We start from the raw sequence: 26,703 nt of genomic DNA, 5'->3' as shown, positions 1-26,703 counted from the left end.
GCTTATCAGTAACTTTTATTGACTATAATATTGATTAAATGAGTTGAGTGATTACTATACCTAATGGGTCCACTAGCTGGTGGACCAGACCCATCTTCTTGGCTTGGTCTGCCCTGATGTTTCTTCCCGTCAGCATCATGTCAAAGGCACTGGGAATACCCACCTGAAGACAAAATATATTTACATTTCTGATAACATTCAATTTCATTAAAAAAAAAATCTGCTGACAACAAATCAAGAAAACGAAACACTGCTACAGCAGGCAAATACAGTGCTGCAAAGCTGATCAACTTAAGAATACTGCATTCTGCAGTAGTCAGTGTGCGTACTGTAGCGACTATGATTTGCTGTTGCACTGTACTAATATCACTCTGAAATACTATTGTAGATCAAAGTTTTACTGTGCTATTCAGGTACGGTTTATGGATTTATAGAGTATTTCCCCAGATACTGACCATCTTAGGGAGTCTTTGTGTTCCACCAGCTCCAGGCAGAAGACCAAGCATCACCTCAGGAGTACCTAGGACAGTCTTTTTGCTCTTAGTAGCAACTCTGTACTGGCAGGCGATGGCAAACTAAACACAACACATTAAACATTGCATTTAGAAAATAACATAACTTGGGAGAATAGGAACTAAACTCAAATTGTTCTTGTTTTTATAAGTAATATTGGAATAATATGATGTACCTTAGGACTTAACAGTGTCTGTACGTTATTGACCTTTGTCCCATCTACAGTGGGGAGAACAAGTATTTGATACACTGCCGATTTTGCAGGTTTTCCTACTTAAAAAGCATGTAGAGGTCTGTCATTTTTATCATAGGTACACTTCAAATGTGAGAGAAGGAATCTAAAACAAAAATCCAGAAAATCACATTGTATGATTTTCAAGTAATTAATTTGCATTTTATTGCATGACATAAGTATTTGACCACCTACCAACCAGTAAGAATTCCGGCTCTCACAGACCCGTTAGTTTTTCTTTAAGAAGCCCTCCTGTTCTCCACTCATTACCTGTATTAACTGCACCTGTTTTAACTCGTTACCTGTATAAAAGACACCTGTCCACACACTCAATCAAACAGACTCCAACCTCTCCACAATGGCCAAGACCAGAGAGCTGTGTAAGGACATCAGGGATAAAATTGTAGACCTGCACACGGCTGGGATGGGCTACAGGACAATAGGCAAGCAGCTTGGTGAGAAGGCAACAACTGTTGGCGCAATTATTAGAAAATGGAAGAAGTTCAAGATGACGGTCAATCACCCTCGGTCTGGGGCTCCATGCAAGATCTCACCTCATGGGGCATCAATAATCATGAGGAAGGTGAGGGATCAGCCCAAAACTACACGGCAGGACCTGGTCAATGACCTGAAGAGAGCTGGGACCACAGTCTCAAAGAAAACCATTAGTAACACACTACGCCGTCATGGATTAAAATCCTGCAGCGCACGCAAGGTCCCCCTGCTCAAGCCAGCGCATGTCCAGGCCCGTCTGAAGTTTGCCAATGACCATCTGGATGATCCAGAGGAGGAATGGGAGAAGGTCATGTGGTCTGATGAGACAAAAATAGAGCTTTTTGGTCTAAACTCCACTCGCCGTGTTTGGAGGAAGAAGAAGGATGAGTACAACCCCAAGAACACCATCCCAACCGTGAAGCATGGAGGTGGAAACATCATTCTTTGGGGATGCTTTTCTGCAAAGGGGACAGGACGACTGCACCGTATTGAGGGGAGGATGGATGGGGCCATGTATCGCGAGATCTTGGCCAACAACCTCCTTCCCTCAGTAAGAGCATTGAAGATGGGTCGTGGCCGGGTCTTCCAGCATGACAACGACCCGAAACAAACAGCCAGGGCAACTAAGGAGTGGCTCCGTAAGAAGCATCTCAAGGTCCTGGAGTGGCCTAGCCAGTCTCCAGACCTGAACCCAATAGAAAATCTTTGGAGGGAGCTGAAAGTCCGTGTTGCCCAGCGACAGCCCCGAAACCTGAAGGATCTGGAGAAGGTCTGTATGGAGGAGTGGGCCAAAATCCCTGCTGCAGTGTGTGCAAACCTGGTCAAGACCTACAGGAAACGTATGATCTCTGTAATTGCAAACAAAGGTTTCTGTACCAAATATTAAGTTCTGCTTTTCTGATGTATCAAATACTTATGTCATGCAATACAATGCAAATTAATTACTTAAAAATCATACAAATGTGATTTTCTGGATTTTTGTTTTAGATTCCGTCTCTCACCGTTGAAGTGTACCTATGATAAAAATTACAGACCTCTACATGCTTTGTAAGTAGGAAAACCTGCAAAATCGGCAGTGTATCAAATACTTGTTCTCCCCACTGTATGTGCATTTTGTATTGCTGATGCTCGTAGTGATAAATCAATTTTCTTCCTTGAGATCAATAAATTTACTATTATGCAGTGCTTAATTTGAGCCAGATCCTGCCGGAAAAGGATCCGGCACACCTCAGTTTGACTGTTTCCTTCCGGAACCCATTTGCCAGGATCCAGTACCTCGTGGCATGAATTTTGTTTTGTAAAAATTCTAATAAAAGCAATCACAGTTAATTCAAGTTGACTCCTCTGTAATTCCACTGCTCCGTAAAAAGCGTAATGTGAAAACGTGCCTGATATTCTAAGAATTGATTTGGGTTGGGCCGGCCCGGGTTTATGATTTGCACAACATTGTAGCCTATATAAACCAAAGCATGGCCATTGCTGTGGTGAGCGAGAGAAGCGTGTCTTTCTATGATCTCTTGCCCTCTCTCTACTCTGCTAGACATGAGCCTGCAACTCTCATCTCTCCAGCGTTGAACTTCTTCATTTATTTCCTTATAGAATCATAACCGTGGGAAGGGTTCTGGAGGTGCCGCAGCACCCCTGATAAATTGAAATACATTTGCCAAAATTATAGAATTACTGCTGTCTGTTCAGAAACAAATTTCATAATTCAAAATACTACACCAGGAGTAGGCCTATAATTTAGCCACAGAGGATTATTATTATTTATATTTTTAAATATACCCACATGTACATATTACCTCAACTACCTCAACTAGCCGGTGCCCCCCCCACATTGACTCTGCACCGGTACCCCCCTGTATATATAGCCTCCCTACTGTTATTTTATTTTACTTCTGCTCTTTTTTTCCTCAACACTTTTTTGTTGTTGTTGTTTTATTTTAACAACATGCATTGTTGGTTAAGGGCTGTAAGTAAGCATTTCACGGTAATGTCTACACCTGTTGTATTCAGCGCATGTGGCAAATCAAATTTGATTTGAAATAGTAGCCCAGTCACAAGGCATGCCTACAGTCGGGAACGCGCGGCAACTCTGTCAGTGAACATCATGCAGCCAAAACAGGCCTTTCGCAATATTGCAAATACAATCGCGGGGGGAAACAGGTTAAAAAGCAAATGGATCCTGCTGAAAAGAGAAGACTAATCTGTCTGTAGGCTACAAAGTCATCAACTTCCAAATAAGCCTATTGAGCGAACAGCATTGTTTTACAAAGTAAAACAAGAGAGATAAGCTTTTGGCACAAGCGCGTCGGCCAATCGCCGGTGGGTGAGTGAGCTGCACATCATTGGGTGAGTCAGTGAAACTGGAAAGCTTTTTTAGGACTATAATTTCCTCCTCATATTGTACAATATCTGTGTCTCCACACACCTAGGCCTAGACTATTGATGGATTCAAGACAAGGTCATTTTAATTGATCTCAGATTCCCAGTTTGTCAGTGTCAAAGTAGCCCGTCTTTCATGCGTCCTGGTACCTCAGAGCCCCCCAGGTCACCCCCCTCTCGGGCTCACTTTTTGTTCCGTCACCTCCAAATTATGCACTGCTATTACGACAAAACACAGTGTAATGGTAGCCATTTTGCTCACCTCTAAGCCTCCTCCTAAGCAGGGGCCATTGATGGCTGCAACAATAGGCTTGGGAGACTTTTCAATCCTCTCAAACATCTTCTGTCCCTCCTTAGAAAGCTTTGTGACCTCCTCTGAGGTGTTACAGGCCTGGATCATGCTGCAAAGGAGAGGAGAGTGTATGTGTTGGGGATCAGAGCTAGGGTTGCAAAGCTACCGTTAATTTAGAAAAGTTTGCGGAATCTTCTGTACTTTTGGTAATCTATGGCAACATTGGTAATTTATAATAATACAGTAAATTTTTATAGCGCTATTAATTACATAAAGAATTCTCAAAGCGCTGTAAAGCAACAACAAAAAACAAGCAATTTAAAAACAACTAATCATCATGAGTAGATAGATGGTCAAGAGACTGAAGGTTAATAAAGTTAATGGCTTGATTGAGGTCAGCGGAGGGAGGTGGTCAAAGGGGAGAGCTGGGAGCAGGCAGGCAGCGCCATCCACGCTGTCTGTGGCTTCGTAGTAGAACTCAGTCAGATGAAGTTAGAGTTCCGTACTAGCCACTGGACTAGTAGCTAGCTAGCTACTCTTCACTACTACGGCAGTCAATATTAACTCAGGAGTAGCCGTATAACATAGTCCTCCATACAGTCATGGCCATCTGTCATCTCTGTATTCGGGTTTCTCACCATCCTCAACCTCCGGACAGTTAGCATTATCTAATCAAAACATTGCATGCTAGCCAGCGAATATTAGCAAGCCAAAATCCAACTGCAAACTTCAGTCTTGAAAACATGCTGGATTCAAACAATAATAAGCTAAATCAATCGTTAATTGATCAAACAAAAGGTTCGTAGGGAAAAATGCCATAAAAATAATTACTACAAATATTTACTAAATGTACAGGAACTCTCTGCCTAGGCGACCGCACGGCAGAGATTTATACTTGAATAACTTAAAATATATTCAGAAATACTATTCATTTTTTATATCTGTGTCCATACTGTCCATGAGTTTCTAGTAGATAGACCATATGGTTCAAGAGACAATCGCCTAATTAATGAACAAAGCATCTAATGAAAAATTGCAAAATTAACTCTGCAACTCTCCCAAATAGACTGCCACCAGTTTGGCGCAAAAGCATAACAAATAAATGAAAGTGTGCAAAAATATATATATATATTTCATGTTGAAACCCTCATTAAACACCAATATTATTCACTAAGTTGGTTTATATTTAGGATGTTTTACAGCTTTGACACACACACACACACACAGTACCAGTCAAAAGTTTGGACACACCTACTCATTCCAGGGTTTTTCTTTATTTTTACTATTTTGTACATTGTAGAATAATAGTGAAGACATCAAAACTATGAAATAACACATATGGAATCATGTAGTAACCAAAAAAAGTGTTAAACAAATCAAAATATATTTTATATTTGAGATTCTTCAGAGTAGCCACCCTTTGCCTTGATGACAGCTTTGCACACTCTTGGCATTCTCTCAACCAGCTTCATGAATGCATTTCAATTAACAGGTGTGCCTTGTTAAAAGTTAATATGTAGAATTTCTTTCCTTCTTAATGTGTTTGAGCCAATCAGTTGTGTTGTGACAAGGTAGGGGTGGTATACAGAAGATGGCCATATTTGGTAAAAGACCAAGTCCATATTATGGCAAGAACAGCTCAAATAAGCAAAGAGAAATTACAGTCCATCATTAAGACATGAAGGTCAGTCAATACAGAACATTTCAAAAACTTTGAACGTTTCTCAAGTGCAGTAACAAAAACCATCAAACGCTATGAGGAAACTGGCTCTCATGAGGACCACCACAGGAAAGGAAGACCCAGAGTTACCTCTGCTGCAGAGGATAAGTTCATTAGAGTTACCAGCCTCAGAAATTGCAGCCCAAATAAATGCTTCAGAGTTCAAGTAACAGACACATCTCAACATCAACTGTTCAGAGGAGACTGCGTGAATCAGGCCATGGTCGAATTGCTGCAAAGAAACCACTACTAAAGGACACCAATAAGAAGAGGAGACTTGCTTGGGCCAAGAAACACGAGCAATGGACATTAGACCGGTGGAAATCTGTCCTTTGGTCTGATGAGTCCAAATTTGAGATTTTTGGTTTCAACCGCCGTGTCTTTGTAAGACTCAGAGTAGGTGAACGGATGACCTCTGCATGTGTGGTTCCCACCGTGAAGCACGGAGGAGGAGGTGTGATGGTGCTTTGCTGGTGACACTGTCTGTGATTTATTTAGAATTCAAGGCACACTTAACCAGCATGGCTACCACAGCATTCTGCAGCGATACGCCATCCCATCTGGTTTGCGCTTAGTGAGACTATAATTTCTTATTCAACAGGACAATGACCCAACAGACCTCCAGGCTGTGTAAGGGCTATTTGACCAAGAAGGAGAGTGATTGAGTGCTGCATCAGATGACCTGGCCTCAACAATCACCCGACCTCAACCCAATTGAGATGGTTTGGGATGAGTTGGACAGCAGAGAGAAGGAAAAGCAGCCAACAAGTGTCAGCATATGTGGGAACTCCTTCAAGACTGTTGGAAAAGCATTCCAGGTGAAGCTGGTTGAGAGAATGCCAAGAGTGTGCAAAGCTGTCATCAAGGCAAAGGGTGGCTACTTTGAAGAATCTAAAATATATTTTGATTTGTTTAACCCTTTTTTGGTTACTACATGGTTCCATATGTGTTATTTGATAGTTTTGATGTCTTCACTATTATTAATTTTTACTATTAGAAAAAAGTAAAAATTAAGAAAAATCCTTGAATGAGTAGGAGTGTCCAAACCGTCAGCTAGACTAAAATGCAACATTTTCAGTATTGTGTAGGCCTAGGTATCAGAACATTTAACAAGAATGAGTTCAGCATTTTGAGTATACAGCATGTAGGCCTCGGTGGCACCAAATTTAAAATGTGAATGTTTTCTATAATATAATGTGAAAGGTGTGACTGACTTGATGTCAGCTCCTGCAATGAAGCAACCAGGCTTGGAGGAGATGAGGACAGCACTCTGGACTGCATTGTTGGCCAAGACCTCATTAAATACTTCTATCATCTCATTCTGCATCTGGACCGACAGAGTGTTGACCTGCAGACACATGGATACACAAAAGACAGATTTAGATTTCAGTCTCATGCATGAATTGAAAATGAAAAATGTACAAAGGAAGATGCAATCATCATCTTTATATAAATTACCTTTGAAGTTGGGTCATTCATCCGAATAACTGCCACATCCTCTTTGACTTCATAGTTGACATGGGTTCGGGCTGTGTAAAAAGAGTGAATATCACACATAAAAACATATCAAATTAACAAACTCCATACTTTTATTAGGCTAATCAAATCAAGTTCATATCCCACTAAGCAGTCTTTCAACTTACCTGAAATGGCAGGTGCAACTGAGAAGGTACGACATGAGATATCTAAAAACATAAAACAAGAAAAGGGTTACATTTCATTCAGGTAGTTCGGAAAGATAAGAAAACACAGCTATCTATCTTAGGTTTTACATGTGTCTCTGTATGGGAAGTCAAATAAGGCAAAGCTTTATTTATTCTCGGCCTGGGGCTGTGATAACTCATGTCTAATGTTGATGACAGACTCATAGAGGGAGGAAAATGTATATTATTGTTGGACATAAGACTAAAAACACCAGAAAATCAGCTCCAATAAACTTTTATTTTGGAAATCTGTTCCAAAGTATTCCCATGCATAATAGAGATGTGATCTTTAAGCAAGGTTTTGCTATAGAGCAGGCAGGCATCATCATCTACACTGAATCTATATATTTTTTTTGTTTGTTTATAATATAAACGCAACATGTAAAGTGTTGGCCCCATGTTGGCCTGGCTGCCAAGAGGTTGGGCCTATGCCCTCCAAGGAACAAATTACAAATCATTTGTAGACTGCAAATTGACAGCAAGAAGCCCAAACAGATATAATATTTGACTAAAACATAACCATTTAAAACATTACATTTACGTCATTTAGCAGACGCTCTTATCCAGAGCGACTTACAAATTGGTGCATTCACCTTATGATAGCCAGGGGACAACCACTTTACAATATTATTATTTTTTTTTGGGGGGGGGGGGTGGTAGAAGGATTACTTTATCCTATCCCAAAGGATAAAGTAATCCTTCTACCCCCACAAAAAAAAAAAAATGTAAAGTGGTTTGTAATTTGTTACTTGGAGGTCATAGGCCCAACCTCTTGGCAGCCAGGCCAACATGGGGCCAACACTTTACATGTTGCGTTTATATTATAAACAAACAAACAAAAAAATACATATATATTCAGTGTAGATGATGATGCCTGCCTGCTCTATAGTTTGACCTTAAGACACTGACCACTGTGAACTCTCACCTAGATTCCCTGTCTACAATCAGTCAGGGACACATTGATGCTGTTAGACAATGAATGACAAATGGAAGCGTCTACTGTAAAGTGTAGATATGTTAAGACAACAATAAAATTGCAGGAAAAGTTTGATTAGCCAGCTAACGTTACCTACGTCACATGAATAAAGTTCACTAGCTATCTAGCACGCTAATTTGCTCACGCGGTGAAAGTTTACTCACGTGAACTTATCTTAATCTAAATGAATAACAAATAGGTATCTAAACCTAGTCGTGTCTACCAGTAACGTTGTTTTGTTGCTAACACACTAAATTAATTAGCTAGCTAGCTGTCAGAAGTCTACCGGTGTTGGCTAGCTAACGTTAACTAGCTAGCTAGCCAAGTTAGCTGCATCTCCAGTAGAGACCCTTCGTCGGTTTCCAAAATGTGCCTAAACCGTTGAAAGACATTTGACTTTGGCATCAATTCCACACATTTCAACACAACTTCACCTGAGAGAACGTTGTATCTCCTTGCTGTAATTCTGGAGAGTGCACCCAGGGCTCGAACACCAGCCATCTTGGGAGGTCAAGAACGCCGAAACAACCAGACTGCTGACAACCGGAAGACATATGCGGGAGCGCACTAAAGTGGGACAAAAGTCTGCTTTGCCTCTAGCAGACAGGCGAGACAAAAAATAATTAAATTGTCAAAAATATTCATATAATTTTGACACTTATTGTTGATATGTGCAACAAAACATGAACGGTTCTGAGAAATGGGATGTTCATCAGCTTCAAAAGCTGAAGAAAATATGCACATCCAGGTACTTTCCGCACGTGCTGGAGTTGTAGCAAATTCATGAAATACAGAAAGGAAAACGCCGCACATTGCTGCTCAGGCTCCAGGTGATATTTATTTATAACAACGTTTCGACCCTTAGGTCTTCATCGGGCATCCAGTTTCACATAATTTCAGTTATTTGGGTGAGAATGATAGGATGTCAGGGTGCGCTCACTATTCTCAATGCAGTGACCTAATTGCTGGCACAATTCTAAGAGTTGCATACTCAAGTTGTCTGCAAAGCCTATAGACACAATTGTGACTTACTATTAAATGACAAAAGCAACTAAAGAGCTCATAAAGCCATGGCAGAGGCTGTAATACTACTTGTTTTCTCAGCATACACCAACTGCTTCGCATAGACACAGTAGACAGAATATCCAGACACTAGGAATTTAGTTGGATGAGTATCACTTACGATGCCTCCTGCTGTGGCATACAGTGTGCTAAGAAGTTCACTTAAACCTCTCGCCAATTTCAAGTTCCCAATGTATAAATACATTCATTATTACACTGAGGATTCTGCCTCTATAAATGTCAGGCTTGGGGCTCTGCGTGGCAGTTAGCTTGATGGTAGCTGCAAAGGGTGACTGTTGTATTGAGGTTGACTGGTGTTGTATTGAGTGATACTGAGAGGAAACAACCTCTTCTCCAGCAGGTACTCTTAGCGCTGTTCTGTCAAATCTTCCACAGCACAGCTTTGGGGCATTTTTTTTTTTAAGGTAGGGGCGTGGATCAGAAAACCAGTCAATATTTGGTGTGACCTCCATTTGCCTCATGCAGCACGAAACATCTCCTTTGCATAGAGTTGATCAGGCTGTTGATTGTGGCCTGTTGTCCCATTCCTCTTCAATGGCTGTGCGAAGTTGCTGGATATTGGCGGGAACTGGAACACGCTGTCGTACACATCGATCCAGAGCATCCCAAACATGCTCAATGGGTGACATGTCTGGTGAGTGTGCAGGCCATTGATGTAGTGGGACATTTTCAGCTTCCAAGAATTGTGTACAGATCCTTGCGACATGGAGCCGTGCATTATCAAAGTGAAACATGAAGTGATGGCGGTGGATGAATTGCACGACATTGGGCCTCAGGATCTCATCACGGTATCTCTGTGCATTCAAATTGCCATCGATAAAATGCAATTGTGTTTGTTGTCTGTAGCTTATGCCTGCCCATACAATAACCCCACCACTACCATGGGGCACTCTGTTCCCAACGTTGACATCAGCAAACCGCTCACCCACATCACGCCCTACACTCTGTCTGCCATCTGCCCGGTACAGTTGAAACCGGGATTCATCCGTGAAGAGCACACTTCTCCAGCGTGCCAGTGGCCATCGAAGGTGAGCATTTTCCCACTGAAGTCGGTTACGATGCAGAACTGCAGTCAGGTCAAGACCCTGGTGAGGACAACGAGCACGCAGATGAGCTTCCCTGAGACGGTTTCTGACAGTTTGTGCAGAAATTATTTGGTTATGCAAACCCACAGTTTCATCAGCTGTCCAGGTGGCTGGTCTCAGACAATCCCGCAGGTGAAGAAGCCAGGTGTGGAGGTCCTGGGCTGGCATGGTTACACGTGGTCTGCGGTTGTGATGCTGGTTGGACATACTGCCAAATTCTCTAAAACGACATTGGAGGCGACTTATGGTAAAGAAATGAACATTCAATTATCTGGCAACAGCTCTGGTGGACATTCCTGCAGTCAGCATGCCAATTGCACACTCCCTCAAAACTTGAGACATCTGTGACATTGTGTTGTGTGACAAAACTGCACATTTTAGAGTGCCCTTTTATTGTCCCCAGCACAAGGTGCACCTGTGTAATGATCATGCTGTTTAATCAGCTTCTTGACATGCCAGACCTGTCAGGTGGATGGAATATCTTGGCAACAGAGAAATGCTCACTGTACAACATTTTTGAGAAATAAGCTTTTTGTGTGTATGGAAACTTTACATGCTGCGTTTTATATTTTCGTTCAGTGTATTAGATACAAAGTTAACGGGAATAAACTGTGGTTGAACTGTTGTGGCATGGATACCCTCTTCATGAAAGAGGCCTTTGATTTACTTGGCCACATCCATGTAGGAATCATTTGATGTGTGCTGTGGCAATGATCCTGTGCCCTGCCAGCTACTAGATCTGTAAGTCGTGGACAGCCAACACACCATCCAGGCTCCTGACCCTCCCCAGCAGCCGGTGCATGTTTATCTGTTTAGGAACAGTCTGCAGGAGGATGAGGGCTGACTCCTTCAGGTATAGAGCAAGATGGCCACCATGATGATGCAGAGTATGGGGTCGAGGTAGAGCCCCCAGCAAGGCCCAGCGAGGTGCACTGTAGTCTGGGTACTACTACCAAGCATGGTGACCAGTGTAGCATTGACTGGTTGTTGGTGGTGGTTAGTGTAGTCATGGCTGTTGTAGCATGGGTTGACACAGGTCTCTCCTGCATGACAAGGCTGCCACATGTAGGTGAAGAGCGCTGACCACAATGATGACAGAGTCGAGGGCATCAACCAGGATGTGGAGGAAGACACCCTGCATGTTGAGCTGTGAAGTGGAGTCATGATGGCTCCCATTCAACTCCTCCAGGGAGATCTCGTTCATGTGGACCTCAAGGTTGTCCTTGTTGGGGATTTCTGTGGAGTATGGAAAATAAGACCTGATTTGTGCTTACATTCCACTCCTTGTAATTTGTGTCATATATTTGGCATATGACATGGAGTACAAGTAGTGGAATGTTAGCACAAACAGGTACCCAGGCTAAACATAAGAATCCTGAATTATTAATATAATACAGGCCTTGTATAAATACCCTTCTATATTTTCACATTTATATAGGCCTACCCCCATTTCCCCTCTAACTATTACCCTATGTGCTGTTTTTTGTTCCCTTGTTGTCATTTAGATTTCAAACTGCTTAAACAGTGGTACATTCATTTCCTTTCACTAAACTTTGTGTTCATTGATGATCATGAAGAAAATTACTTACATAGCCTGTAATTATTACGAAAGGTAAATTCAACAGATAGACCTTGATCTCCTCCTGGACCTGCTCTGAGATGCCTTGTCTTCAGACTGCAATCAAACAGGATAGGCCTACTGGTCTCATCTTCAATGGATTCTCTCCCTAATCCTCTCTCGGATTTGTGAAGTTTGTTAATTCCATGAGAGCCACCATGCAAGTGACCGTGTCCACCGTTATTGTGCTCAGCTTGCCTGGAAACCTGCCGTTGAATTGTATTGAATTGTTGGGCAGACATTAGCTCTACAACCTAGAATAAAATGATATTTTAATGTACTTTAACGGTTGTCCGTGTGGTTGGTCCTTTTGGCGGTAGGAATGTGAGACAATACATCCACAGGAAAGTATAATTACATCAACAGAAAAATTTCACATGCACCGAATACAACAGGTTAGACCTTACCGTGAAATGCTTACTGACAAGCCCTTAACCAACAATGCAGAATAAAAATAAAAAAGTGAGTAAGAAAATATTTGGTTAAAAAATACATACAAAATGAAATAAACTAAAGTAAGCAAAAAGGTCACACAATAAAATAACAGTAACGAGGCTATATAAAGGGGGTAGTCAATGTGCGGGGGTACAGGTTAGTCGAGGTAATTGAGGTAATATGTACATGTAGGTAGGGGTAAAGTGACTATGCATAGATAATAAACAGTGAGTAGCAGCAGCGTAAAAAAGACTGGGCTTTTGAAGAGTGCCTGTGTTGACCAATACAACCTCGCCCATACCCACAGCACAGACACCCTTCAACGCAGTGTCCCCACCCTCCATGCACTCCCTCTACCCCTCTGGGGACATCGATGCACATATACTGTAAATTACACCACATAGCTAGATTTTCATGTCCATTTTTCAGGGAACTTGATCATTTGTGTGTAGAAGTGGGAGTCTGTATCTATGTATCTGGTGTTGGAGAGTAATCTGTCTGTCCTCAGGTTTCGCTCCTCTAATTCTGGCTGCTACAGCGGGTCATGTTGAGGTGGAGATCCTTCTGGATAAAGGAGGGGATATTGAAGCCCAGTCTGAGAGAACCAAAAGCACAATATTGTTTATCTGAACAATATTGCAAAACATGTTGATGCTGTCAGTGTCACTGAAGGTCTTACATATGTTGACTCATACTGCTTTTTTTTTTATTTCTTTGCATGGGTGAGCTGGATGGATGCCACACACCACTAACTCAAGCTGAACTGGAAGAGGTGGCTGCAGCTCTCGTCCATGTTGTGTCTACAACCAAAAAGACACACACTGCTGTGTACGATCCTGCCCAACCCAAATGCTTCAAATGGCACAATTACATAAAAGTCTGTTTGACAGGTGTTTATCAAATGGAAACCACCAGCACACTATCCATCACAAGAGTGAATAACAGTGAATAAAGTGATTGTTTTACTGAAACTTTTATCATAAACGAATGATTAATTACATGTTGACTACATGTTTTGTTACCCTTTCCTGATATGATTTTATAAGTCCTGAGTCCTGAATACTGTCTCTAGGTTAGTCTTGTCTGGCACAAACACTTGTAGCTGAATACATTGCTAACACACACAAAAAAAACATTGCCATTTCCATGCTGTTTCATTCTATGTGTCTTATTAATCATTTATATAAATGTCTGTGTGTGCTATGTTGTGGTATTTTATCCTTTGTTGACAGTTGCAATGGTAAAATAACAAGCATTACAAATGTTACAAAAACCTTTTCTTTCTTTGATTTTGGTCTAGGTGCCAGTTTCCACATCACAAGTTGTGTACTCTGCAGGGTTTTCGCTCTATATAGTATTACTTGTTGATGAAAAGGAAATAATATAATGTAATATACAGTACCAGCCAAACGTTTGGACACATTCAAGGGTTTTTCTTTATTTCTTTTTTACTATTTTCTACATTGTAGAATAATAGTGAAGAATTCAAAACTATGAAATAACACATATGGAATCATGTAGTAACCAAAAAAGTGTTAAACAAATCAAAATATATAATATATTTGAGATTCTTCAAATAGCCACCCTTTGCCTTTATGACAGCTTTGCACACTCTTGGCATTCTCTGAACCAGCTTCACCTGGAATGCTTTTCCCACAGTCTTGAAGGAGTTCCCACGTATGCTGAGCACTTGTTGGGTTCTTTTCCTTCACTCTGCCGTCCGACTCATCCCAAACTATCTCAATTGGATTGCGGTCTGGGGATTGTGGAGGCCAGGTCATCTGATGCAGCACTCCATCACTCTCCTTCTTGGTCAAATAGCCCTTACACAGCCTGGAGGTGTGTTGGGTCATTGTCCTGTTGAAAAACAAATGATAGTCCCACTAAGCCCAAACCAGATGGGATGGCGTATCGCTGCAGAATACTGTGGTAGCCATACTGGTAAAGTGTGCCTTGAATTCTAAATAAATCACAGACAGTGTCACCAGCAAAGCACCCCCACACCATAACATCTCCTCCTTCATGCTTCACAGTGGGAAATACACATGCGGAGGAAAAACCCTTGAATGAGTAGGTATGTCCAAACTTTTGACTGGTAGTGTATATATATATATATATATATATATATATATATATATATATGTATGTGTATGTGTGTGTGTGTAAATATAGATGTAGAGGGATAAGTGTTGATGACCTATGCATCCGCAGGTTTAAAATAGAGCATGGGGAGCTCTGCCTATTAATACAGTACAATACAAGTTCTAAGATCTGGTGGGAGCTCAAACTATTTCTCCCAGGAAAGAGGCTGAGACTGGAATAACTTTGTGTAATTTGTTTCAGACAATATCACTTTTAATGGTACAGTCAAAGATATGACATAGATGCATTCGTTCTGGTCAGAGGCAACCTTACATGAGTTGGGCTAACAAAGGGGTGAGTTAACAGCATGACATTGTGTTTAATGTATATCTGTGCCTTGACAATTAATTTAATGACATTCCTTCCTGGGGTTTTAAATTACTATTGAAATTAAATAAAACATACATTAAAAAAAACATACATGACAAATCGTGGGAGTCTTATTTTCAAATTAGAAATGCAGGACTTATTTTGGCATGAAATTGACATATTTATTTTGAAAGAAATACAATTCAGAATTTTATTTTGGCATAATAAATAAAGGTACTATTATTTTTAAATTGGAAATTGCATTACTTATTTTCATAGCTGGCCGCGACCGGGAGACATGGGGTGGCGCACAATTGGCCCAGCGTCGTCCAAGGTAGGGGAGGGTTTGGCCGGCAGGGATGGCGTTTGCAATGCCAGGGTTGTGGGTTCGATTCCCATGGGGGGCCAGTATGAAAAAAATGATGTATGCACTCACTAACTGTAAGTCGCTCTGGATAAGAGCGTCTGCTAAATGACTAAAATGTAAATGTAAATGTAATGACAAAGTGAGGGACTCTTATTTTGAAATTGGAAATTGCAGGACTTTTATTTTGGCATGACTAATCGAGGGACTCTTATTTTGAAATAGGAAATTGCAGGATTTATTTCGGTATGACCAATTGAGGAACTCTTATTTTGAAATTGGAAATGCAGGACTTTTATTTTGGCAGGACAAAGTGAGGGACTCTTATTTTGGAATCAGTAATGCAGACAGGACTTATTTTGGCATTACATATTGGGGGACTCTTATTTTGAAGTGTGTTACATCCAGCTCATTGCTACATCCTGCTGGATGCTGGATGTAACTGAGCTGGATGCTGTATGTACTGTAACTCTGAGCCCGATGCTGGATGTAACTCTGAGCCAGCTGTTGAACTGTGTGGCTCAGTTGGTAGACCATGGCACTTGCAACGCCAGGGTTGTGGGTTCGATTCCCATGGGGGACCAGTATGAAAATCTATGCACTCACTACTGTAAGTTGCTCTGGATAAGAGCGTCTGCTAAATGACTAAAATGTAAATGGTTGTAACCGGACGCTGGATGTAATTCTGTGCCTGTTGCCAGATACTGTATGTAACTCTGAGCTGGATGCTGTACTGGATGTAGCATCCAGATCAGTGTTACAGTTCCTAGTGCAGCATTTCCCAAACTTGGTCCTGGAGACCCCAAGGGGTGTATGTTTTTGTTTTTGCCCTAACACTACACAGATTATCAAAGCTTGATGATTAGTTGATTATTTGAATCAGCTGTGTATTGCTAAGGCAAAAACCAAAATGTGCACCCCTTGGGGTCCGACGACCGAGTTTGGGAACCCTGTATCTAGTGTAAATGGGCCAAGTTGTATCAGATTTTCAGATGTGTGCATTAGGTTTTTGTTGTAGAACTGTTATTACTTGCTAGATATTGCTGCACTGTCGGAACTAGAAGCACAAGCATTTCGCTACACTCGCAATAACATCTGCTAACCATGTGTATGTGACCAATTGATTTGATTTGATTTGATTTTTTGATTATCAAATGATTAGATTTTTGATTCATTTCATCACCACAAGGTGGTGGTAAAAGGCAACCCTTTTCACAGTGTGGCTACAGTGACAGTTTATATTCTGGGAGCTGAGCTGTGTTTTGCATAGGCCTAATATAAGACAAATATCATAGCCTAATCTTGATGCTGATTAATCATTCCATGAGTCTTAGGCCTGGCATATGTCCACAAGGGAGTGGCATAAGGGAGTGGCATATCAAGTCTCTGGTTTCAATTCTGACATTTTCTTTCTACAGATCTACTGGAAATGTTTTTGATCAGTGATATAGTGGTAAAAACATGTGGTGGGTAAACCCTGATCACTGGTCATGGTGAAAGAAAATAACACTCCCTATACTTATAATGCATTTTTCTGCAAAAGGTGGGTAAACTGTTGGGCAAAAAAACAACTCTCCACTACACCATTGTATGTGTTGCTGTTCTCTGTGCCTCTATATTTCATAAAGACAAAAATCGAAATGCTCAATTTGTTAGATCATCTGGCAGACCCTCAGCCCCGGTCTTGTGAGAAGGAGGACCCTGATTTCAGCTGTCAGTATCTGACCAATAAGAGGGCAAGAAGGAGGGCCGCTCTGTCATAGATAGCAAAATTGACCAATCAGATGTTAAAACTCCACATAGCAACCCCAATCACAGCTGCGGGAGGACTTGGTCGTGAAGATAGTAGTGGTTACCCGCACCCCCAGCCCCTACGCTATCTTGTAGACACATTTTTGTCTTGCTTGGCAAGCTAAACAGATGTTTTCCCTCAAAGCTCACTGGTCAACACCACATTGCAATCAGAAATAGCTAGCTACATGTGATTCTGTCATTTCAAACTATCTTAACTATGTTGATGGTTTGATAGCCAGCAAGTTTATATTTTGGGCACATGTGGAATACAATGCCATCTTCGATGGAAGGATCTTCTAGAGAAGGTGACCTGTTTACTGTGAAACATGAGCTGAAAAATGGTAAGTTGGCTAGCTAGCTGATAGTGATTAGCTAAAGAACCGGTTAGCTAACTTTAGCTAATTCATTGTTAACGGTTAGCTAACTTACCCTGCCGCTGGGGTTTGCAAGTGCAGCCGGTCAAGTCCAAAAAAGGCAGGGAAAAGTGCTCGCTAACCTAGCTAACTAGCTAAGCTAACTTGACCGTCGTCATGCATGCTTTTGGCGGCTATTTAAAATGGCTCAGGTTTTTAAACGGTGATATTAGCAATCATTCAAACAAATCGACAAAAATGTCGATTAAGTTAGAAAACATCAAACACTACTGTAACGTTAGCTAACGTTAAAATTAGAACACTGAAGAGCGCTTGACAGGGGAGCTTTGGCTAATGGCTAGCTGTTTGTCAGGCGTTGTAAAAGCCTGTTTTCCATTTGTGGTGGCTTGTTTAACTTATGTCTTATTATGTTATGGGGGAGTTACAACAGTAGGTAATATTCCCATCCGCATCGTGTGTGTTCAATCATGGTGGTTATATTGTGCTGCAGTCAGACATTAGCTATGCCATGGCTGTCATGCGCGAGAACCTTGAGTGATAGCTGTCACCTGTCAGCGTTCGGTTTCAGTTGAACACTGTACTGTCTGTATTTAAAGTTTGTATTGTCCCACCCGGTCAATCATTTTTGGAGGATGTTGCAATGTACCCTAATCATTCATTGCAAGTGGAATGTAAAACAAAGTCTGTACTAAGAATTTGTGACATTTGTTTACTTCATATGTTGTCATTTTGCTGACATTTCACTTTTTCCTCTAGAAGTGAGGGTGGCCCCATAGAGTACCACAGTATGAGTCATAATACCCATAAAACCTTGCGGTTAAACACGGAAATGGTTCCAATCGTTTTCCCACCATTCATTCAAAGATTTGTATAACTAACTCAAGATAGACCAGAGCCTGTCGTTTCCAATGGGAACAAATTAATCATAGTTGGCAGAACAAGCAACTAGGTGGGCAGAGCCAAGCGCGATCCTATTGGCGCATTCTAGCATGTACAGTGCATTTGGAAAGTATTCAGACCCCCTTTTCCACATTTTGTTACATTGCAGCCTTATTCTAAAATTGATTAAATAAATGTGTTCCTCATCAATCTACACACAATACCCCATAATGACAAAGCAAAAACAGGTTTTTAGAAATGTTTGCAAATGTATAAAAAAAACAATAAAAAAAACGGATACTTTATTTACGTACGTATTCAGACCCTTTGCTATGAGACTCGAAATTGAGCTCAGGTGCATCCTGTTTTCATTGATCATCCTTGATGTTTCTACAACTTGATTGGAGTCCACCTGTGATAAATTCAATTGATTGGACATTATTTGGAAAGGCACACACCTGTCTATATAAGGTTCCACAGTTGACAGTGCATGTCAGAGCAAAAACCAAGCCATGAGGTCGAAGGAATTGTCCGTAGAGCTCCGAGGCAGGATTGTGTCAAGACACAGATCTGGGGAAGGGTACCAAAAAATGTCTGCAGCATTGAAGGTCCCCAAGAACATACTGGCCTCCATCTTTCTTAAATTGAAGAAGTTTGGAACCACCAAGACTCTTCCTAGAGCTGGCCGCCCGGCCAAACTGAGCAATCTGGGGAGAAGGGCCTTGGTCAGGGAGTTGACCAAGAACCCGATGGTCACTCTGACAGAACTCCAGAGTTCCTCTGTGGAGATGGGAGAACCTTCCAGAAGGACAACCATCACTGCAGCACTCCACCAATCAGGCCTTTATGGTAGATTGGCCAGATGGAAGCCACTCCTCAGTAAAAGGCACATGACAGCCCGCTTGGAGTTTGCCAAAAGGCACCTACAGGACTCTCAGACCATGAGAAACAAGATTCTCTGGTCTGATGAAATCAATATTGAACTCTTTGGCCTGAATGCCAAGCGTCACGTCTGGAAGGAAACCTGGCACCATCCCTACGGCGAAGCATGGTGGTGGCAGCATCATGCTGTGGGGATGTTTTTCAGCGGCAGGGACTGGGAGACTAGTCAGGATTGGTGGAAAGATGAACGGAGCAAAGTACAGAGAGATCCTTGATGAAAACTTTCTCCAGAGCACTCAGGACCTTAGATTGGGGCGATGGTTCACCTTCCAACAGGACAACGACCCTAAGCACACAGCCAAGACAACGCAGGAGTGGCATTGGGACAAGTCTCTGAATGTCCTTGAGTGGCCCAGCCAGAGCCCGGACTTGAACCTGATCGAACATCTGGAGAGACCTGAAAATAGCTGTGCACCGACGCTCCCCATCCAACCTGACCAGAGCTTGAGAGGATCTGCAGAGAAGAATGGGAGAAACTCCCCAAATGCAGGTGTGCCAAGCTTGTAGCGTCATACCAAAAAAGACTTGAGGCTGTAATCGCTGCCAAAGGTGCTTCAAAAAAGTACTGCGTAAAGGGTCTGAATGCTTATGTAAATGTGGTATTTTTTATAAATTTTCTAAACACCTGTTTTTGCTTTGTGTGTAGATTGATGAGGGGGAAAAACTATTTAATCCATTTTAGATTAAGGCTGTAATCTACCAAATTGTAGAAAAAGTCAAGGGGTCTGAATACTTTCCTAATAATCTGAGCAGTTCCTTAGCAGAGCAGCAGTCCATACTGTGTGAGAGTGAGGACATGGGCGTGTTCGGCCTCCCTCTCTTTCTCCTCTCTCTTTCTATCGTTTATCTTTTCTGTCGGTGTCTCTCTCTCTTTCTCTCTCTCTCTCTCCCCTCCGTCCATCCACACTATACAAGGCATTCGTAGCCATATTTCTTTTATATCTGTATATAAAGTGAAGTGATAGATTCCAAGCTGTGCCTTAATATAATATTCCCCTGTTCTTGATGAGAGGTCAGTTTGGTTGGTACTGATGCCATAGCCAGCAGTAAAACACAGAAACAAGTTGTCAAGCAGAAAGACAAGAATCATAAATAAAGCAGGTCTTTAAAAACAGGGGTCATGAAGACAGAGAAATAAATTGGATGGCTGAAAATAGTCTGGTTTTCGCTCAAGGCTCTGTATGTTCTGCTTTAGATAGGAAGGACTGCTGTAGGGCAGGCTATTTATTAGCCTATTTTGTTACAATGTGACCTGTCCTTGTATGTTGTTTTTAGACATGATGTTTTAATGGGTGAAGTTGCATCATGTTTGCTCTCTTCTCATACGGGGCTTTTCCATGTAAAAAGCCCCATGAGCACTAACAAGTTCATAGGAGCACATCAAATTTGGTGTAAAAGGAAAGCTAAGAGTCTATATTCTTGAACATTTAAGGCATATATGGGTGATTCCACGCCAGTGAGAGCAGAATATATTTTTTGGTATCTCCGATTATTCTGGCAATTCTCACAGAAATTACATTGAGAGGAAGGATGGACATGCATTTTTACATTTGTATCACAAACCATATCTTTTTTTTATCATGATGAAAGTGGCCATTTTAGGCCCTTTGTGGACCTATACATGCCTCCTCTAAGACCTTGCACCTCTTTGATTGCATCTTTATGATTTTGCTTATTTTTAGACATTGTTTGGAACAATATACTCTTTGAACAAATCACATTTCCAGAGTGGGCTCTCTGGTACTTTTAATGATAAGACCAACCCATTTGAAATTGACATAAGTCAACTCATTATTAACCAATCACATTCCTCCTTTTAGCAGAGGGAGATCCCTTTGAATCCATTTACCATTCACTGTGCTGGTGCTCATAACATTTATTAGAACTGCATAATTAGTAGAGAGCCCACTGGAAATGTTATGTACCAAACAATGTCTTAAACTGAACAAAGTTCAGAACCCTTTAAGTTTTCAGGCCTTGTGGGTGGGTTTTGAGTGGTCATTGGGCTAGAAGTTTTAGCTAGACCTGGCCACCCTGACAAGCACTGTTGCTGTGCAAGGTGGCATATGGGATTCGTTTTTATTTGTGTGATTACCAGAGTATGTAACAAAATGGCAGAAATACTTTGAAAATAGCTAAGGCAGCAATGTATTTTTCTACTGGCCTTTTGAATGTAACGTAATTTATTTGAAATGTGACTGTAATTTTGTAGTTAGAATGCTTGAATTGTTGCTCACATTGCTTGAACTGTTGTTCTCAGGGCACCATTGAAAATTAGACCCTAGTCTCAATGGGTTCCCCTGGTTAAATGAAGGTTAATAAGAAAATGGGTTGAATTAGGTGTTTGCGGCAACAATGAAAATGTGTACTGTTGGGGGTACTTGAGGACTGAAGTTGGGAAACACTGTGTTAGAGCACACTATAAGGAGTATAATGAAACCAATATGTTGTCTGTATCATGTACGGATCATAAGGTCTTACAGGAGAGCACTTGTTCTGAAAGGCCTCAGAGTCTGCAACACCACTAAGCAAGGGGCACAACCAAGCAAGCGGCACCATGAAGACCAAGGAGCTCTCCAAACAGGTCAGGGACAAAGTTGTGGAGAAGTACAGATCAGGGTTGGGTTATAAAAATATATCCGAAACTTTGAACATCCCACGGAGCACCATTTTAAATCCATTATTAAAAAATGGAAACAATATGGCACCACAACAAACCTGCCAAGAGGGCTGCCCACCAAAACTCACAGCCCAGGCAAGGAAGGCATTAATCAGAGAGGCAACAAAGAGATCAAAGATAACCCTGAAGGAGCTGCAAAGCTCCACAGCGGAGATTGGTGTATCTGTCCATAGGACCACTTTAAGCCGTACACTCCACAGAGCTGGGCTTTACGGAAGAGTGGGCAGAAAAAAGCCATTGCTTAAAGAAAAAAAAAAACGTGTCTTTGTGAGATGCAGAGTAGGTGAACCGATGATCTCCGCATGTGTGGTTCCCACCGTGAAGCATGGAGGAGGAGGTATGATGGTGTGGGGGTGCTTTGCTGATGACACTGTCTGATTTATTTAGAATTCAAGGCACACTTAACCAGCATGGCTACTACAGCATTCTGCAGCGATACGCCATCCCATCTGGTTTGCGCTTAGTGGGACTATCATTTGTTTTTCAACAGGACAATGACCCAACACACCTCCAGGCTGTGTAAGGGCTATTTGACCAAGAAGGAGGGTGATGGAGTGCTGCATCAGTAGACCTGGCCTCCACAATCACCCGACCTCAACCCAATTGAGATGGTTTGGGATGAGTTGGACCGCGGTGTGAAGGAAAAGCACCCAACAAGTGCTCAGCATATGTGGGAACTCCTTCAAGACTGTTGGGAAAGCATTCCTCATGAAGCTGGTTGAGAGAATGCCAAGAGTGTGCAAAGCTGTTATCAAGGCAAAGGGTGGCTGTTATCAAGGCAAAGGGTAACCACTTTTTTTGGTTACTACATGTTTCCATATGTGTTATTTCATAGTTTTGATGTCTTCACTATTATTCTACAATGTAGAAAATAGTAAAAATAAAGAAAAACCCTTGAATGAGTAGGTGTGTCCAAACTTGATTCACACCCCTGAGTCAATACTTTGTAGAAGCACCTTTGGCGGCAGTTACAGCTTTGAGTCGTCTTGGGTATCTCTATCAGCTTTTCTCAAGCTCTTTAAAATTTAGATGGGGAGCAGTGAACAGCAATAGTCAAGTCTTTCCACAGATTTCCAATGGGATTCAAGTCTGGACTTTGGCTGGGCCACTCAAGGACTTTCACATTTTTGTTCTGAAGCCATTCCAGCGTTGCATTGGCTGTATGCTTGGGTCCTGTTGCAATGTAAATCTTCTCCCCGTCTAAGGTCGTTTTCACTCTGAAGCAGGTTCTCATCATGGATTTGCATGGATTTGGCTCCATTCATTGTTCCCTCTATCCTTACTAGTCTCCTAGTCCCTGCTGCTAAAAAGCATCCCCATAACATGTTTCATGGTAGGGATTGTGTTAGACAGGTGATGAGCTGTGCCTGGTTTTCTACAGACATAGCATTCAGGCCAGAGAGTTCAATTTTGGTCTCGTTAGACCACAGAACCATTTGCCTTTATGTTCTCTTCCACTTACTTTTTTGCAAACTCCAGGCGTGCTGTTGTGCCTTTTTGTAGGAGTGGCTTCCTTCTGGCCACTCTCATAAAGCCCAGACTGGCGAAGTGCTGTAGTCCTTCTGGCAATTCTCCTATTTCAGCCAGGGAACTCTGTAGTTCTGTCAGAGTGGTCATTGGGTTCTTGGTCATCTCCCTGACCAAGGTCCTTCTTGCCCGGTTGCAGAGTCTGGTTAGTTCCATATGTTTTCAATTTCCCAGTGATGGAGACCACTGTGCTCTTGGAAACTTTCAACACTCTAGAAATAGTTTTATACCCTTCCCCAGATATATGCCTCATCACAATTCTATATCGGAGATCTACGGACAGTTCCTTGGACTTCATGTTATAGTTTCTGCTCTGACATGCACTGTCAAACTGTGGGACCTTTTATATAGGCAAGTGTGTTTCTTTCTAAATCATGTCCAAACAATTGAATTGGCCACAGCCTAGGTAGACTCCAATCAAGTTGGAGTGACATCTCAAGGATGATCAAAGGAAATTGGATTCACCTGAGCTCAATTTGGAATGTCATAGCAAAGGGGTGGGAATACTTATGTACCGTAGATTAAATATTTGTGTATTTCATTTTCAAAAAATTTGCTATAAATGATAAAAACATGTTTTCACTTTGTCATTATGGGGTATTGTGTGTAGATGGGTGAGAACATATCAATTTAATCCATTTTGTATTCGGGCTGTAACGCAACAAAATGTGGAATAAGTCAAGGGGTATGAATACTTTCTGAAGGCACTGTAGCTAGCTAGTGCTGTTAGTTCGTTGTTCTCACATCACTTGTCATGATGTGTGCGCGTACTGGTGCAGCTCTCCACTGACTGACTGACTCACTCACTCACTCACTCAGCTGCCTGCAGCGGTCTCTCAAAACACTCACACCCCTCCCGCCCTCTACCTCCCTCCCCACCACTCACTCAGCAACAGCCTGCCTATCTGCCTGGTAGTCAGCAGCAGCAGGTAACAGTGCATTGGTGGTTCATTGGTAGAATTCTCGCCTGCTACGTGGGAGGCCCGGGATTGATTACAGGCCAATGTATAGATCTTTTGGCATCAGGTAGCCTCGAGGTTAGAGCGTTGGGCCAGTAACCGAAAGGTTGCTGGTTGGAATACTGGAGCCAACAAGGTTAAAAAAAATCGGTCGCTGTGCCCTTGAGCAAGGCACTTAACCCTAATCGCTCCAAGGGCGCTGTACAGTGGTGGCCTTGCAGGTGTCTCAGGGGGCATTGGTATATACAAGAAACACATGTCCACCCCCCCAAAAAAATATTATTATTATTAAAAAAAGTATTATTTTATATATATATATATATATATATATATATATATATATATATATATATATATATTTATTTTATGCCATGGCGGCTGCGGTGCAATGTAAAAGTAGCCCAAAAACATGCCACACGCGACCAATACATTTTCTCCCGCTATATTGTTTTCCAGGTAGCCCAATTTGGACGGAAAACCGCGGACATGGCAACCCTGATGCCTGGGGGGCTGTGCGCACTGTAACATGAAGTGCTGAATGATTCGTTTTTAGAAGGCCACAGCACAGGCATAGAAGTCGGTCGAATTTACCCAAAAGTGTTTCTAAATCCCCTATGGGAAAGATCTATGGTGGAAAAACGATTGGAACCATTTCCCTGTTTGACCGCTAGGTTTTATGGGTATTATGACACCGCAACCATGGGGCTCTATGCCGTTTTACTTTCTGCATCTACGTCATCTCGCTGAGTCTACCTTTAATGTAAATCCCTGATATGATATGATCTGACCTCTGAGGCGACCACTTTGATGTGGACAAAACTCTCCCAGTTCATAATAATATGAAGAAAGGTTGGCATAAGTGATCAGATGGCATATACCAGATACTGCACATGATGAGCCTCCAGGCCTACTTATTAAGCAGCTCGATAACCTTTAGCAATGAGGCGAGGGTCTGACTGGAAAGAACACCCAGTCAAATCTATGAATAAACAGTGAAATGAGACTGGGCCCTTGGAGTCGTTGCCCGGCTGGGCTGTCAGGCATTGGTGTTATGCAATCTGAACCTCTTACCTCAATGTTGTCAGAGTGGCAGACAGCCTGACATGCATTGCTCTGGTGCTGTCAGTCAGTCAGTCAATCAATCAGTGAGTATTGTCTTCTGAGGTGGTGACTGAGAAAGAGCGATGATGGAATTGATCGACACATTGTGTGCAATAGTAAACTGGTACTTTTTTGCAGGCTTCTCTTTTTAGGTTATCTTGTGTTGCACTTACGCAGTGAGAGAGCGAAGTGGAGGGAAGGAAAGAGGAAATCTGCCACCTCGTGGCTGAGGCAGTGCGCTCTCTCACTGTCTCTGTCTGTCTGTCTGTCTGTCTGTCTGTGAGACAGCAGGAATGTGTTCGCTACAATAGACACTCAGATCTTAGAGGAGCATGCTTGAACTGCTCTACTCTGTGTGCTTAGAGACGTGTACACAGACGTGCGTGCACGCCAGCGTAACACACACAGTGTTCCCATGCTACCCAACATCGAACGTCGTTTACAAGGCTACTGGCACACCCTCAAACTCCCAGATTACCTTCACTCTTGCTTGCGTACTTGCTATGCACTCTTCTCCTTCTCACGCATGCCATGCACGCACACACGTGTTAGCCTAGGCCTAGACTACATACTGTAGCCTTAACAGCTGCTCACTCTGCTTTCAGAGTTGTGTTCACTCCAGTGACACACATTAGCCTAACATGTGATTTGGATAACAACATTGAATAATGCAGAAGTCATCAGTTTCGGCATTGAGATGAATTTTTTGTTTCGTTTTTTTAGATCCAGGCCAATATTCTAGGCCTTGTGTGTATTGTGAAGCATTTGTGATACTTTCTTGTTTGTAAGCCATCTTTGTCTGCCATATTTGTCTTTCCACAGCCAACCTGACCGGCCACGTCGAGAGGGTGGGCATCGAGAACTTTGAGCTGCTAAAGGTGCTGGGAACTGGAGGTGAGTGACAGTTCTAAAAGCCAATCCAATGCTGGAAAGTTGTCACTGATTTTGAGGAGGTGCATTCATTTTATCTCGCCTGGGGGGTGTGGGTGGGTGGGTGGTTTTGAAAACTCTGCCCATCCAGTGCTCCAGGTGAGCTACAAATGCACTGAATGCTTTTGGCTGCTGACTTTTTAATGTTTTTCTTTCCTCTCTCTC

The 26,703-nt window shown here is 42.1% G+C and overlaps 2 protein-coding genes across 2 annotated transcripts in view; one reads left to right on the top strand and one right to left on the bottom strand.

Annotated features, from left to right (window-relative positions):
* Positions 1-8,857, bottom strand: part of LOC311145500 (trifunctional enzyme subunit alpha, mitochondrial-like) — a 31,030-nt gene extending 22,173 nt beyond the window's left edge. Inside the window, exons 1-7 of the mRNA XM_084181754.1 lie at positions 8,751-8,857; positions 7,281-7,322; positions 7,096-7,166; positions 6,852-6,985; positions 3,888-4,026; positions 456-575; positions 61-163 (exon numbers count right to left, since the gene is read on the bottom strand). Coding sequence (XP_084037880.1) covers positions 61-163; positions 456-575; positions 3,888-4,026; positions 6,852-6,985; positions 7,096-7,166; positions 7,281-7,322; positions 8,751-8,817 — 676 coding nt within the window. The 5' untranslated portion in view covers positions 8,818-8,857. The remainder of the gene's footprint in view (positions 1-60; positions 164-455; positions 576-3,887; positions 4,027-6,851; positions 6,986-7,095; positions 7,167-7,280; positions 7,323-8,750) is intronic.
* Positions 8,858-17,318: 8,461 nt separating this feature from the next.
* Positions 17,319-26,703, top strand: part of LOC311145720 (ribosomal protein S6 kinase alpha-5-like) — a 37,148-nt gene continuing 27,763 nt past the window's right edge. The window contains exons 1-2 of the mRNA XM_084182003.1: positions 17,319-17,487; positions 26,431-26,502. Of these exons, the coding sequence (XP_084038129.1) occupies positions 17,406-17,487; positions 26,431-26,502 (154 nt within the window). The 5' untranslated portion in view covers positions 17,319-17,405. The remainder of the gene's footprint in view (positions 17,488-26,430; positions 26,503-26,703) is intronic.

This window comes from Coregonus lavaretus (assembly GCF_964263955.1).
Source record: "Coregonus lavaretus genome assembly, chromosome: 18".
NCBI classification, from domain to species: Eukaryota; Metazoa; Chordata; class Actinopteri; order Salmoniformes; family Salmonidae; genus Coregonus; species Coregonus lavaretus.
The sequence above is the reverse complement of the archived record's forward strand: the minus strand, read 5'-3'. Positions and strand labels throughout refer to the sequence as shown.